This window comes from Zonotrichia leucophrys, chromosome 9 (assembly GCF_028769735.1).
Source record: "Zonotrichia leucophrys gambelii isolate GWCS_2022_RI chromosome 9, RI_Zleu_2.0, whole genome shotgun sequence".
NCBI lineage: Eukaryota > Metazoa > Chordata > Aves > Passeriformes > Passerellidae > Zonotrichia > Zonotrichia leucophrys.
Genome location: NC_088179.1, coordinates 10046843 through 10061989, shown reverse-complemented (window position 1 = coordinate 10061989; position 15147 = coordinate 10046843). Strand labels below are relative to the sequence as shown.

The following is a 15147-nucleotide window of genomic DNA, read 5'->3' as shown; positions in this document are numbered from 1 at the left end:
AATCTCAGCAGTCTGACAGCCAGCTGTTTTCCAGACTGATTCATAAGCGCAAGAACCTGTACCATTCCTTCTTTTTCAAGTAATCTTGCTGCCTGAGAGCTCTACCTATTTATAACCTGTCCAACAGCTGGGGCAGAGCTGCCCTGCAATCTGTAGAGCATGCATGAGCAGACAGATGATGTGCACACCTACTGCGGCAGAAACAGGGGTCAGTCCCAAAAGGTTTGGTTAAAAATGACAGAAACCATCACTGTCACCAAACTGTATCCATCACAAAGCTGTAATTTCTGTTGCTTGTAACAGTGGTCAGCTGTAGGTGGATATTTTGTATGCTGAATGTAAATTCTCTTAATGGAAGGGTGAAACAATCCTTTTAAGGGAGAGAACATGAGCTCTTGGTTTAAAAATGTAATTTTATGAGGCAGGAAGCAAGAAGAAGGAGTGAGGCCAGGATGGGCCCGGTGAAGAAAAGGAAGAGCTGAGGAAATTATCCAGAGCAGTTAGATTTTACAGTCCTAATTTGTTATAGTGCATATTTAACAAACGACTGAGCTCAATCAAAAGCTATCATCAGACCTGTGTGCTTCCTTCCTTCTCAGCCCATCCTCTGAAAAGCAGAGAACTTACAGAATTATCTGCTTTCAGTAAAGAATTTTTTAATCAGAGAAGACAGAGCCTGTTTTTCATCTAGAGACAACAGTTTCTCATCTACTGGATACAGTCCTGCAATCCCTTCACAGAAAGCTTTGAGTAGAGATTTATCAGGAAGAGTTTCATAAGGTGTGGCAACCACGGAGCTGCTGGTTTTCTCTGCTGCCCTGAAAGATGCCACCTCCCCATTCCTTCTTCCCCCAGTGTAGTCCAGAACAAACGGCACCTAAGCCTGGGAGACTGCAAAATAAATACAGCAGCCCTGCCCCAGTGTGTGAAAAACAGGGCAAAAATGGCATACATGGTCTGAACTATGATGCATACTAACATTTTACTTAAAAAGATGGGGGGGACCATATTATGTATTATAATGTTACTTTAATAATGTACTCTAATTATAAGTTTGATTAGAGTAGTGGAGGCAGGAAAGAAGAACTAGCTCAGTTTAAAAACTCAAACCCAAATAGACTGTTCCAATCATGGGTGTTTTAGCTGCCCATCTGACAGCCTGTATCAGCTGTATAATACACAATTGACTCTTTCTGCTGATAGCTCCACTCACACCTTGGTAATACCTGCTCATCCTGACTCCCCAGAGACCCAGGGCAGGTGGAATTTGAGGCCAATCAATCTCACAGTCACTTTTGTGGAGTATTTTCACATGACATCTTTGTTTAGCAAAACCATTTGCATTTTTTAATTAGGCTTAGCCACATTGACTTCCTCATCTTTCTCAAGGACTGAAAAATCCTGTAGAGCACCACAGAATGGATTGCTGTGCACAGATAAGCAGAATGGATTTAAGTACTTATAACGCTTTAATCTCGTTTTGTGCTTCTAAGTGTCATACAAACGTCTTTGAGAAAAATAATTGATTTCTATAGTAGTTTAGAGCAACGCTGTAGCAAATAAAAGTATCTAGGTGTGTTAAAGAAAACATTAAGCAAATACTCAACTGTCCCAGAAATCTGAGCATTCATTTAGTAAGGAACCATCAATGTTCTCCTTTCTAAAAATCAAACATCATCATAATTTCCTTGCTTCAGTTGCTTATAGGATTAAAGAATTCATCTGTTTGGCTTTGGAGACTGCAGGCAGTTGTATTTCTTGGCTTACCAAAACCAGCCTGGGCAGAGACTGCCAAGACAATCAGAGTTTGGGGCTCGAGGGAGTCAGTCTTTCACCTTGGTTTCATTGTTAAATAGCTTGGTTTTAGAAACCATTAAATATTTTACACTCTTTAGTGCATCTGGGACAGTGTTCTTAGCCAGTGATGGTTTCAGTCATTTTAAACAAAACCTTTTGGGCCTGACCTCTCTTTCTGATGAGTTATTTAGCAGAGTCTGGCCTATAATTAACCACAACAGTTAAAACTTCACTGCATTTTGGCAATTTAAAGTTTCAACTGTTTCTATGAAATCTTTTCCCTGGAAGTGTCTAAAATTCAAAAATGCTGTTTTATGAACTTTTGTCTTTTTCCTTGTGGAGCAGCCTGGTCACTGGTGCATTGCTGTATTTGTGTCAGGCCCACCCTGCTGAGCAGGAGCTCAGAGGAGGCAGGAGAAGGATAAAGGTGCAGGACTGGCTCCTGAGCAACCCCAAACTGATTTCAGGTTATTATTTTGCTCATGACAAAATTCTCCTTTAAATACCACCTCTTGCAACAGTCTGATGGAACCATAATTTTTCCATACCAACAGTTTTCAAATACAGGAAATGGAAAAAGTCAAGATTAACTTGAGCAAAGCTAAATGATGGTATCAATTGTGGTTTATTGGTTTGTATTTATCATTTTTTTTATTTGGACTGGCCTTCAAATCAGATCTGTTAACTGTCACAGTTATACTATCTAGTCCTCTGAGATTCTATTTAACATTTAAATGGGTACAGAAAGACAGAAAATAAATAAGCATAATAAGATCTATCAAAAAATGAAGAAGATTAATGCAGGCATATAAGGTTTTACAGAAATGTACATTGCCTCTTCAATCTTGCTCAAGCAATAATACTTTCTATTCATTCTGCAGTAAATACTCCTTTTGATGCCACTCTATAAATTAAAGTGGTGACAGAAAAACAACTAACTTTGTAAAGGTAATGAGAGAGAAAAAAGGGTAGAAATATCAGGCTGGCTATTGCTCCTGGCCTTAATGGGTGCAAAGTCATTTCTGTGAAGGAAGTTTTACATCAACATGTGCATATTCATTGGGGCAGTCACAGAGTGGTTGATAGCAACATTCCCATCATATGCAGTGAATTTGCCCAAGATTCACTGAGCAAATGAATCTTTGCCCACATTCATTTGGGCAATGAATCTTCAGACATTTGGGATGTCTGGAGATGCAATGCAGGGAGACTTCTGGTCTCCAAAGCCTGAGTCAGAGGGAAAACCTGACAGCAGCTTTTCAGCACATGAATCAGAACTATATTGTAGCATTTATACTGAGAGCTGGAGCCAGAGACCTCAGGTATCAGTTATGAAAGTTTTCTTTTAGTAAATAATTGTGGTGATGTGACCAAAGCCACAAGCTTCCAAAAAGAGTCTGTAATCAGCCTCCTTTCACACAAGTCCTACGACACCTAGATGGTTAAAAATTAATAGTGTCTTCAAAACTATTTTTCTGTTTCCTTGTTAGCCAATGGATGATCTTTTGTGACATTTTAGAATATTTCTTTAGAAACCATCATTTCACAGCTCTTTGTTTTTTTATCTTTCTAAAAAATGGTACTTGAAACTCTATTGGGATCAAAAGATTTAAGAAATTGCAATTTTAAAGAACAGAGAGGTCAGTGATTAAGGGACCTTACAGACAGTACACATAAATATCTACACACACATTTATATCTATATATCACAAGAAGTCCAGGAGGTTTTATTTAGCCATCACATTAGCATAAATAAGACAAGTGAAAATAAATGCAAAGTTCTATTTGGGAGCTTTGCAGATCAGCATCAAAACAAATGCTCCTGTGACACTAACTGACTGTATGGGTACAATCTGCTGGAAAAGGCATTTTGTGCTATCCTACTATAAGTCAGAAATATATGAGTGATTCTGGTCATTTTCAAAGAGACAAAGCTCACAGCAGGTTTCTGGACCAAGTCTGGCATGTTGCCACTCCTTTGATATTTTCTGTGGGTTACAGTTTACTTTGGCTCACAAGTACAGAGTAAAACAATATTTTTTCCTCGGGCTTTCACTGACTTCAGCTCCTGAGGGAGCCCATCATGCTGCTGTAGGTTCTCTGAAATAGTCACCATTCCAGTGAGCAATGCCTTGGAGCAGCTCTATTCTGATATTGTGCTGTGAGGAAATTACAGTGATCTAATCTTTCTAAAGCCAGGAGACTCAGACTTAAGTCTAATAGAAGTTTAGAGCAACTGTATTTTTTTCTACTTTACAGACATGAAATTAGGATGAGAATAGGTTCAGAATTTCAAATCTGCCATCCTATCACAGAGTTATTGCTAAGAGCAAAAATTATTGTGGTCAAGGATTCCATTAAATCCTTAAAACAACTGTCACAGCAATCACAGTTGATGTAAAATTCAATCACCCTCTTCACAAACTGCACCTTCACAGTCCTACATTTAAAAAGGAATGAAGTGTTTAGAATAGTAGTGTATAAGGGACAGCACACACTCTGAGAATAAACAATCCCTGCCCAGAATGTGGAGGGGAAACCACATGGAAGTAAAATGCCAAGCCTTTAGTATTTCAAAGGATAATGCTAAATAATGATGAGAAATCACTGCACTGGTGTGGGGTGCATATCACTCCCAAGCAGCGAGGCAAGATGCAAGGAGCACAGCAGGGTAATTTAAAAGTGACATTGGGGAGCTGCACACCTGGTCACCCAAACCAGGACAGAGAGGACCCAGCTGGCTGTCCTGACATACAGCTGCCTCTGCTCCTGCCACTGCACTCTGCTCAGCAGCAGATGGGGACATTTAAAGGGAGCAAAACCATGGGGGGAGCTCAGACTGGGAGGGGCAGCACGGTCTGATCCTGCCTTCCCTGCTCTGGAGCTGCACTTGCTGCTGCAGCTCTCTGCCACGAGGGCTGCATTCCCACCAGCACTTGAACTGGCTTTTAACATAAAACTGCCTTCAGCCCTGGGCTCAGAAGATGCTCACCTTCTCATACCCCACAGTTCGTCCTGCACATCCTCAGGTTTGGGCATTTACACTGCTTTAACTTTGCACCCAGGAACTGCCTGCTCAGAACCACTTTCTCCTAAGACCTCTCCTGGGGCTAATTACCTTTTTCACTTCTGTTTGTAGGAAATTAGACATGAGTTTTATGGGCAGATAGCAGAGCAATCCCAAACCAGTTGTTCTCTCTAAGTGTCTGGTGGGGTGTCTGAATTGGCACCTGGCATGAGTTGACTCAGTGATGTGTCAGGAAGGGGATGGGAAAGGCAGAACAGCACAGACCTGGGAGATTAAAACTCTATAAACTCATTTTAAAGACATCATTTACACCCTGAAATACCAACCAGGAGAGCACAGAACATGGAGAGTTCTACGCAGTTCTGGTGCAAATCCAACCATCTGCACAGACATTTAGCCTGTGCTGAGGTGTGTGGCACCAAACCCAGCCTGCTGGGGACACCGAGGCCAAAGCTGGGGATCAGGTGGATGGGGCAGTGGTGGAGAAGGGATGAAGCACTTTGTGTCACCTGCATACACTCCTGCTACCACTTTGATAGTCTATTAAACTGTGTTGTCCTAATCCAGCTACTGGATTAGAAACTAAGAAACTCTGCTTAGGAATGTCCTTTAGGTTACAGAGTCATAGGCTCAAATGTTAGAAAATGGCAGATACACAGTGCTCTTATTCTACATAATTTTCCCCCTTTTTGCAGGCTTGCTGTTCACTGAGTCAGGCAGCAACACTGCATTGCATAAATGTGGGCATACAAGGTAAAATTCAGGTTGCACAAGCCATCTGTAGAGAGTTCTCATTTTCAAGTCTTTTCTCCTCAGTTTAACTTCCTTTCTTTTAAAATAGATATTGAATTTTTTGGGAGGGTGGTATAATATAGATTTCTTTGATTTTATGGGGGGAAGAAAGCCCACCTCCTGCAGCCCTTCAAGCAAGTGTTGACCACTGTCCTTCACAGCACAGAACACAGGACTTGGCTCGCTTTGCTTACCAGGTTAACTATATCCTGGAGCCATTTGGCAGTGAGGAAAATATACTGTGTTTACATTACATCCTTAAATATTTTATAAAAAATAATTGCTTAATATATAGTTCTTTTAAGAAGTGAGGTGTTTACATAATTTCTGCACCAACTCAAGAGCAGATTTCAGGACTCCACTGATCCATAGAATTTACCCTATGCATCTCTTACCAGTCATAGAAATTGCCATGCAAAATCTGGGGAAAAAAAAAAAACAACTAGTTTCTCTATTTGATTTTTATATGATTGTGGAAAGTACAGACTTCTTCAAGAGCTCAGCAAGTTAGTGATGATAACCTGGCTGGAACTATCCCAGTAGAAATTTTTGATGAGGGGAAGGTTGGGGGTCAGACCCAAATCTGTGCTACTGATGTACAAAACTCTGCAGAGTACAAGAGCTGCCATTCACAGTGTGCCAGTGCATTAGGTGGTTTAGGGACATGCAGCATCCTGCTTTGTGCTCCATTTCAGTGCAGTGGTACCTGTTCACCACAAGAACAGCTCTTTTCTCTCTTGAGCAAATGGGATTTCTACACTTGGAAAAACGACGGAGCCAAAAGCAGACACTGGCACCTACCCGGGAAGTTGTGGGTGACTCTCTCACTGTGTAAAGCCTGAATTTGGGTGACGAGTTGTTTCCTTTTTGTATTATGCAACACCATTTAAATTTTGTTGTTTTCTCCCTGCAAAATAAGTATTTCCTAAGACAGAAAAAAAGGCGATATCTTGACATTTCTGTGTGGTTTCCAGAGAGAAAATCAGTGTAAGTGGAAAGCAGACACACTTTGGAACTGAAAAGGTGTTTGTGGGAAGTCAAAGATATGAAGAAGTAAAGGAGTAGCTGGGAAAGGACTGACATTTAAAGATACCATGATGAGAAGTTTGGGTTGCAGTTTAACTAAGCTGCATCTGATACAAAGAAAAAAATCAGAATTAAATTGAGGTTAGCAAATCCTGACCTGACCTTGGCTCTTCCTTCATAATTTATGCAGTGTTTCCATCCTAAAGATTATTAATTGTTCTCTATTGTTGTTTTGCCTTGTTTCAGTGGAGGTGTCCCTGATAATTACTAGAAGTTAATCAAGCAAGGCAAGCTAATGAGAGCTTAAAACTTGTATTATGTAAGCAGAAAACAGGGAGAGATTTTTCATAATAGATAATTTTCTCTTTGAGCACCACCAGTGAAATATCTCCAACAAAAATACTCTCACAGTGAACTTCCTAGAAGGAAGCAGTAGTGCAGAGCAGGCCAGGATGGGATTCTAGAGGTGATTTATGGTTGCAGTACCTCCCCATCTAGTCCTGCCTCCTGCTCCCAGCAAATGGAAAAAGTAAATGAGCTCATCAGTGTATTTCACCACTGTGAAACTGGTTTTTTTTCAAAGTTGCCTGTAATTAAAACTGCAAAATCCACAGAACAGGAAATGCTAAAAGACTGCTTTGGCAGTGTGATAAATCAATGTCAATTGAACTTGACAAGTGTATGTGGAAACTGGATTCAGTTCTGCCACAGGTTTTCTAGTGCAAGTTCATTAGGTTCTGAAAATCAATTTAAAAATAGAAAGAAAGATAATGTGACTTAAAACACCAGATATTCCTGCTTGTACTGAGGTTTCCTGTGCTGAGGCATGAGTGAGTTATGTGCCAGGCACACCTGAACAGAGGTGATGATTGTTTTGGCTGCTTGGAGAGGGCCTGGCTTTGGAGTGGCAGTCAGTGCCACTGCTCATCACAGCAAAGTCATGAGCCACCATCCCATGGAGCCAGCAAAGGGCACACCAAGGTTTGTCAGAGAATCTGGTGTCTGGCTGAAGACACAACTGCTCTGTGCAGCTTTTTCACAGCTCTCCTCAGTAGCAGCCCAACCTTCAACATGGGCTGGCCCTGCTGGGGAGCACTCAAAGTGGCCCCACGCCTTCCCCACTCCTTCCCTGGCCAAACTGGTGGCTCCATCAGCAAAAACACCTCCATGCACCTGCACACTCACTCATGATAAATTCATATCTTACACTGTCACAGGCAAGTTCATGGGCAAATCAAGAGTGACATTTTCTAATGCTATTTGGTAACTACCTATTGTTGGTATGAGAAATGCCTACATGTGAAAACCCAGTAGAAAGTAAGAGAAGTGTTTGTCTAATCAACTGCAGCATGTTTAGGACATTACATAACCACCACACTATGTTGCTAGAGGATATTTTTGCTATTTTGTAGCTTAGACATTTTTATAACTATTTCTTAAAAGTTCAGCAGATGACAGTGGCATATCCTGATTGTTGTCATTATCAGACACAGAAATATTTTTGCTGAAAAATGTAAAAGGGCTGGAAAATATGTTTGTAAGTTCATATAAAGATGACATTAAACTATTTAAAAGGGCAAAAAGCTTTCTTCTTCACTGGGTTTTTTGTGGTTTATAATGGGAGCACTGGCTGGATCTTTCCATCTGCTGTGCTGGCTGTTACTGCAGATGGTCATAATCTGTACATATGGCATGTGCATATATAAACTGAAATCAGGGTTGTCTTGGTGTAAATGCAGGCACACAACAGGAGCTTGGGTGCCAAACACAACAGTGTTGGTGAAGGGGATAATTTAGAGCAATTTCATTTTCTATGGGATATTTACATGGAATTAGGGAAAGTATTTCCTCTTCACTGGAAAAGAAGTAAAAAAAAAAATCACTCAGCTCTTTTATGTTAAATTTTGGGCCTGCAATTTATTTGGAGTCAGGTGTTGGCTTCAGCTGTGCCTTGAATTTGTGTGAGGCTTTGGGTTAAATGAGGACAACACCAAACTCTCATAAACCTCACAGTCAGCCTGGTTTTGGAGTCCCTGCTTCTAACTCAGAGCTGGAGGAAGGATTTTCTTATTAGAAAATGGCCTTCCAGTAAGCATATAATAAAATAGAAATCTTCACAAATTAAATGGTCTTTAGATCTGAAGTTTGTGTTTAAGTCAATCTCAGTACCATTTAATAGTCACTCACAATAATCAAAGTGGCAAAAGCCCTTGTCATCAAAAGTGAAGAACTTGCTCACCAGGCACTTCAGCTTTTCTGCACCTGTGGTGCCAGTTAGCAGAGCTGAAAATTTCCTGTGGAATATTACCCCATGAATCAAGTTTTAAGAATTACTTTTATAAAGTGTTAAACTTCTCATAGACATTCTGGAAAGTTGGGAAAGGTACTGGATTATTTATGTGATGTGCAGAAAACTCGAAAAGCAGCTCACAATTGCACTTACTTAAAAACATTTAGCAACAAGTGCCTGAAAGAAGAAGTCATTGGAAAAACAAGACATGAAGAATTTATCAGATATGTGATCAAATGTATTTTTAACATTTTCTCTACCTGTACTGACATCCTCTGTGTTACAGTTTATTTGCAACATTTGCTCATTCATCAGACAAGCCAATTGTCAGCACAGATAAAGTCATGACTCTTACTCCTTTTTTTCCTTCTTTCTTAACATCTATTCCACTGTTCTCTTTACAAACCTTTCTACCTTTCTTGTACTAGGAAAAGGCTTCAGAGTGAAAGGCTTCAGCTACAAGGCTAGAAAATGAAAATATAGTGACTTTAAAAGGTTTGCTGCCACTCTGATACAACTTTATAAAGTGCTTTTTCTTTTTTTCTCATTACAGGTTTGTTTTGTGAATTTAGATGCCAACAGAGATGATTGCAGTGATGAGCAAGTGAAACAGGTAACTGCTTATGTCTTAAAAACATGCACAATGGATCTATTCAGGCCTACCAGGGCTCTCTAGTAAAAATAAAAGTTAAAATTCTATGAGCAAATCAAAGCCAAACCTAGATTTTTAAGTGCTACAGAGAGCAATGCATAAGAAATCTGAAATTGTCTCAGCACTGGACTATGCTACATAGCATTTCTTACTCCTATCCCAGAAGTTTGTAATGAATCATTGCAGTCTGAATTCACAGCAGTTATATGAGTAGATTTCTTGCTTTTATGAGAGAATGTTCACATGCATCCATTTTCTTTTAATTTGGCATAATACTACATGAAAAGAGTTTCTGGTGTCCAGCTCTGGCACCAGTTTGTGATTTCTTTCTCTGTCCTACAGCCAAAAAGCCCCTGAAAATCTTCCACTCATCTAGGTCTTGTTCAGCTGAGCTGTCTTACTCAGTCAAATTCCACAGAGGTAGATTATGTACTCTTGAGGAGGGGGTCTAGATAGAACAGAACTAAAGGTGTGTGTGATCTGTTTAACTGAAATTTACAAGAGTAGGAAAAAAGAAATTTTTTAAAAGCAGTAAAAAAACCCTGGTTCTTTTATAAGCACTGAGACAAACTACATCATGATATGATATTTAAAACACATGCTATTCCAGAAAAAAACCCCAATAAATCTGCAGAAGTCACATTTTAAAGAAAGGGCCTGGTGTCACTTTTGTGCTTACATCTTCCTTTATCAGTTCCTTTTATTATCCTGGCTCGGTGCCCATGTTTGGCACACCAATAGAGAAGCAATATGTAGTGAGTGAACCCAGGTAGGATCTCCTGACAGTATCCAGGGATTTCCTTGGTTAAACCTTTACAGTTCATTTGCTGGAAACACTTCTAGCTCATAGAACAACCAGTACTGGCACCTTGATGCCTCCTGCAAGTCATTTGTTAGCAGGAACAGTTTTTCTGTGCTGTGTTCTGCATCCTGGATCTGTGAAAATTCAGTTGTCAAAAATAAATATGGCATCTTGCAGCAAAATGATTTTTCTATTGAATCAGCGAGTTAACTGTGCAGAACAGCTTGAGAGGTTTTACTTTACTGAAGCCACAGAAGCACTGGTTATTTTCTAAAATGTGGTGGTTTTATTGCTGTTTACAGTGTTTGTTGAGGAACAAAAGCTATGAGCGGAAATAAAAAAAAGTTTCTCCCTCAATCTTAGAATTAGACATCTGTTCTCAGTTTTCAGTGTAGGTAATAAAAATCCCCTGCTAGCACAGGTACTATGCATTCTTTTCCAAGAGGAAACTCCCTCATCCCCATTTCTTTGTGTAATAAGCAGGTTTTGTAAATTAGCATTGAGTGGCATGGAATTTTATGCAATACACTGGTATGGTGAAAGCATTTCTGAGAAGACTTCTGAAGATGTTAGCACAGCTGTTGTGCATATGAAATAAGTATTTACTAGCAGGTACTTGATTTACTAATAGGTACTGTTAGGATTTTGTATCACTGATGGAACTTTTGGAATGGGTTAAATTGGAGGGTTTTGTGTAAAATAATTGTCCTTTCAGACTTCTTTTCTTTTTTTCTGAAGAAAAGGTGAAGAAGTGAAGTAAAAATATATAAAATGCCATCATTTCCTACCTAAGAAATCTGATAAAATGGGGCTATTTAGGCAGAAAAACAGAGATACTTCAGGAAGTGTCTGTGATAACAGAAAGATTATAATTTTAAAGAAAAAATAAATTATGAGAACTTTTTTATGCTACAGTGAAACATCAAACTGAACTGAAGCACTGAATTCAGTTATGTCACATAAAAATACTTAGTCTCATCTGAAGATCATTCCCCTGAAAAGTGAACTGTTTCCCATTATTGATTTTGCTTTTCTAAGCCAGAATGTTTTATTATATCTAATTCAATCCAAGGAGAACTAACAGTACTGCAGGCTTAATATTTTGAGGATGAAAAGGAAAAAAAAACCATGAAGTATTGTTGCCTTGGTTAGTAACGAAAGCAGATGGCTGGGTGCCCAAATCTGCACTCCCCGAAGGGCTTTGCCACACATTCTGCACTGACACATGGGCCATGGTGGTGCAGAAAATAGAGGTGGGTTTACTCTGCTCCTGCTCCAAGGGGTCAGCCTTGGTTCTCTGCTCACAGAACAAGGACACCAAGGTCCTTGGCAGAGAGAACTGCACCCTCAGAGCAGGTGTTGCCTTTTTGGCCTGGCCTTCATACACAGAGGAGCACAAACGTCCCCTGCACATGCTGGGGGCAATACAGATCTCCTGTATAGCATCACTGATGCTGTGACTGTTCCTGCTTTTGCCTCTAATACATAACACATAGGGAGTCATGAAGGTATGCAGTGTAACAGCAAAGAAAGGCACATTTCATGTATCTCCAATATTTTTGCTATTCCACGTTTATCATTGCATCAGTTTGGTTGGCAATTTCCAGGTAACTTCCTCTGGTTTATTGTTAGTCATATGCTTGGAGGAAAACAGGAAGATTTGCCCCGTTCTCATCACCATGCCTACTGAAGCTTTTGTGTTTCAGACCATGAGAGAGACACTGTTTTCACAGTCTAAGGAACTCACGTGTAACAGGAACTATTTAGATGCACCAATCCAATTAAACTGTTTACCATGTGACAATGTGAGGGATGGCAGATTGTCGTGCTGGACACTTGAGCAAAAGTTTATACTATCATCCTTGTCTTGTCTGGGGTCTCAAAAGAAAGAATGCCCATTTTAATGCTGCCAGTTCTATTCTGCATCTACTTGAAGCAATACTTCCAAGTGAGCTTTCTAAAAGGATTCCTCTAAATGATATTTTATTTTAATATTCATAACTGTACAACTCAGACCTCATTACCTGAGAGCAAACTCTGTTTCATTCTACAGAAGCTGATCAGTGTCTCACCCAGCCTCCCCAAACTGATCAGTTCGATGAATGTACAGCCACCGAAGGAAAATGAAATTGTCCTGCTCAGTGGATTGACAGCAGGAAACCTCCAGGCCGATTATGAGGTTCCCCAGGTAGGAGCCAAACTCAGCTTTAAGATCACATCAGGCGTGTGAAGGGTGGAATTTGGAAAATGAGAAAAAGGAACTTGAAAGCAAAGACCTGAGATCAGTGTGAGATGAGTGGAAGTTTGTGAACATACAAACATACAAACAGCCTCTGTCAGACAGATTCAAGTGTGGTGCACGGCAGGGGGACACACCAGGTACACAAAGGTAGCTGAGAGATCCTGATATTCCCCCTGGATCCTGCAGATCTGGGTTGCAGCTGCTAATGCTTTAAGCCACATTAGCACTTGATCCTTCAGGGGAGGCAGGCACTGCTGGCAGAGATGACTGATTTGTAAGGCCAGATTTCAAGGGCAGCAGAGAGGGAAAGAGGTGACACTTCAGTGCATAGAGCTGGGCCAGGGCACCGGCCTTTCCAGTGGCCTTGCCACTTCCCACTTTCATTCCCAATCCATCTTCACCTCTCAGCTTCATTAAAACTGCAGTTACCCTGGAGTACAAAACTCTCTCACCAATTTAAAATGTGAACAGGTATTGCCAGGTTTGTCTGCCGCAGAAAAGAAAATAAGGGAACTTTCTTTCACTGAGATTACCTTATGTACGAAAGCCTTCCTGAAGGAGACCCTGTGACAGCTGTATTGCAAAGATCACTGAATTTTATAGTTTACCAACAAGCTGATCGTTAAACAGAGCAATTACCTGGTTATTGAGCTTTCTTGCCACTCATGACTAATGGCTGAGTTTAGAAATGTTTAACAAATACAGGCACAAGGCTGTGGTGGGAGCAATGGAACTCCAAACCCCACATCTCAAGATGTTGCAATCCACACAGGGGTGGTCTGAGACAGGGGTGGTCTGAGACGCAAACAAGGTAACTGAAATTCCAAGTCACCCCTGTCTCCACAAGCCTAGAGACTGACTGGCAGCCCTCTCACAGAGAGTGGAGTCAAGAGGCAAACAGAAACTAAATAAATTTCTGTCGAGTAAAGCTTTGCATTGAGACTGGATGAGATTTATTGGCCAAATATGCCACAGTCATCCTATTGCTTGGCTTTCAGAGAAATTCATTTGTAAGGTGACTGGCAGAGTTTTGTAAAAGGATTTTTATGCTGCTCCCCCTCAAGCCGTTTTCACAAGTACAACCCTACAAAATTTGGATTGGGGAAAAAGCAGGGGAATGTCTGATTTAAAGCTGCATCTCTTTTTCATAGCATTTTTCATTTTATTAGTAGATGATTGGTTTGCATTCACAGTCAAAAGGTCCAGGACGGGGTCACCTTCCTATGTTAGCTACTGTGCAAATGCCCAGGGGGTCCAGGGCATCTTTTGCACAGCCTAAAACTTCTGCCTCAATCCAATCCAAAGTTGGTGCCACCCAAGCTAGCTCTTTCCTGGGAGCCTGAGTTCAAAGCATGACAAGCTGTAGAAGCTTGGCTTTGGTTCAGGATCCATCCATACAACAAGCATGGTCCCATGCAGAGACATCGACCCAGCTCTGTTGTATAAATGTCCAACTGTTTTCATATCAGTAAAATGAGGATAAGAGTTCCTTCCTCTCAGTTTCTGTCCAGCATTCAACTTAATTGTACAGCTTCTCTAGAGAAGGCAGTTTTATATAAAGGCTGAACACATTGTGCACTGGACCCCCATTTCTAGTGGGAGGTTCTATTGGCCTGAAATAATGGGGCTTTGGATAAAGAGAGAGAGCAGCAAAGAAACAAAATAAAACACTATTTAAAAATGGTCTGTTGGAACATCTAAAGGTGACCTGCTCTTTACAGAATTATCAGGCCAGTATTTACAGGGTTGTCTTCAAACAAGCCCTGCAACAGAAGTGACCTTGAAAAGGATTTCATGCCCACAAACAATTCCCTCCAGAGAGGTAATACAGGTAGCGTGAGGCCATTAATAACAGCATGTCAGATGACTAACATCAAATAATTATCTGTCATTAAAACAACAAGTTGATTGAAAACAAACAATCCCCTGTGATCCAGCTGGGTTCTCTACTAAAACACTTGTATAGCAAAAGCTGTCAGTCCAAGGAATCTTATTTTGGCATACGTGTAACTGCACGCTGTTACTAACATCGAAATGACAAATCGTATGGCATCTGTGCAACAGAACATTCCCGAGATATTTATAGAGAGGGAAGCTTAAAATAAGTGTTATTTTTTAATTGAATAACTGAGATTCTTTTCCCCTCTAGTGTCCTTGGCTGGCAGATGTCTGCTTGGTTCAGTGTGCGAGGGGGGACAGGAGGAACAGCGCAAGCTGCATCATTTTTGAAATAAACAAGTTTCTGATTGGACTTGAGCTCGTTCAGGAGAGGCAGCTGCAGACTGAAACTCGTGTCCTAAAGCCTGAGGATGACACAAACTGCTCTGTGTCCTCAATAGAAGAAGATTTCCTCACAGCCTCCGAGCACCTCGAGGATGACAACGAGGCTGATGAATATAAAGCTGGTAAAAGCAGGGGGACTGAGCATAATTGTGCCGTTGCTCATACTGCAAAACAGCTATAGCAATGCTCACAGAAATTGCACTTGATGTTAATTCATGCATATGTAATTTAGAAA

General features: G+C 40.6%; 1 protein-coding gene and 1 long non-coding RNA gene across 11 annotated transcripts in view; one reads left to right on the top strand and one right to left on the bottom strand.

Moving 5' to 3' along the window:
* Nucleotides 1-15147, bottom strand: part of LOC135451437 (uncharacterized) — a 65985-nt gene that overhangs the window by 32544 nt on the left and 18294 nt on the right. The window lies entirely within an intron of this gene.
* The window catches only part of SPHKAP (SPHK1 interactor, AKAP domain containing), a 63461-nt gene that overhangs the window by 33540 nt on the left and 14774 nt on the right, over nt 1-15147 (top strand). For all 8 annotated transcript variants that reach the window (XM_064720603.1, XM_064720604.1, XM_064720602.1 and 5 more), the window contains 3 exons: nt 9487-9546; nt 12441-12575; nt 14779-15034. In XM_064720603.1, coding sequence (XP_064576673.1) covers nt 9487-9546; nt 12441-12575; nt 14779-15034 — 451 coding nt within the window. The remainder of the gene's footprint in view (nt 1-9486; nt 9547-12440; nt 12576-14778; nt 15035-15147) is intronic.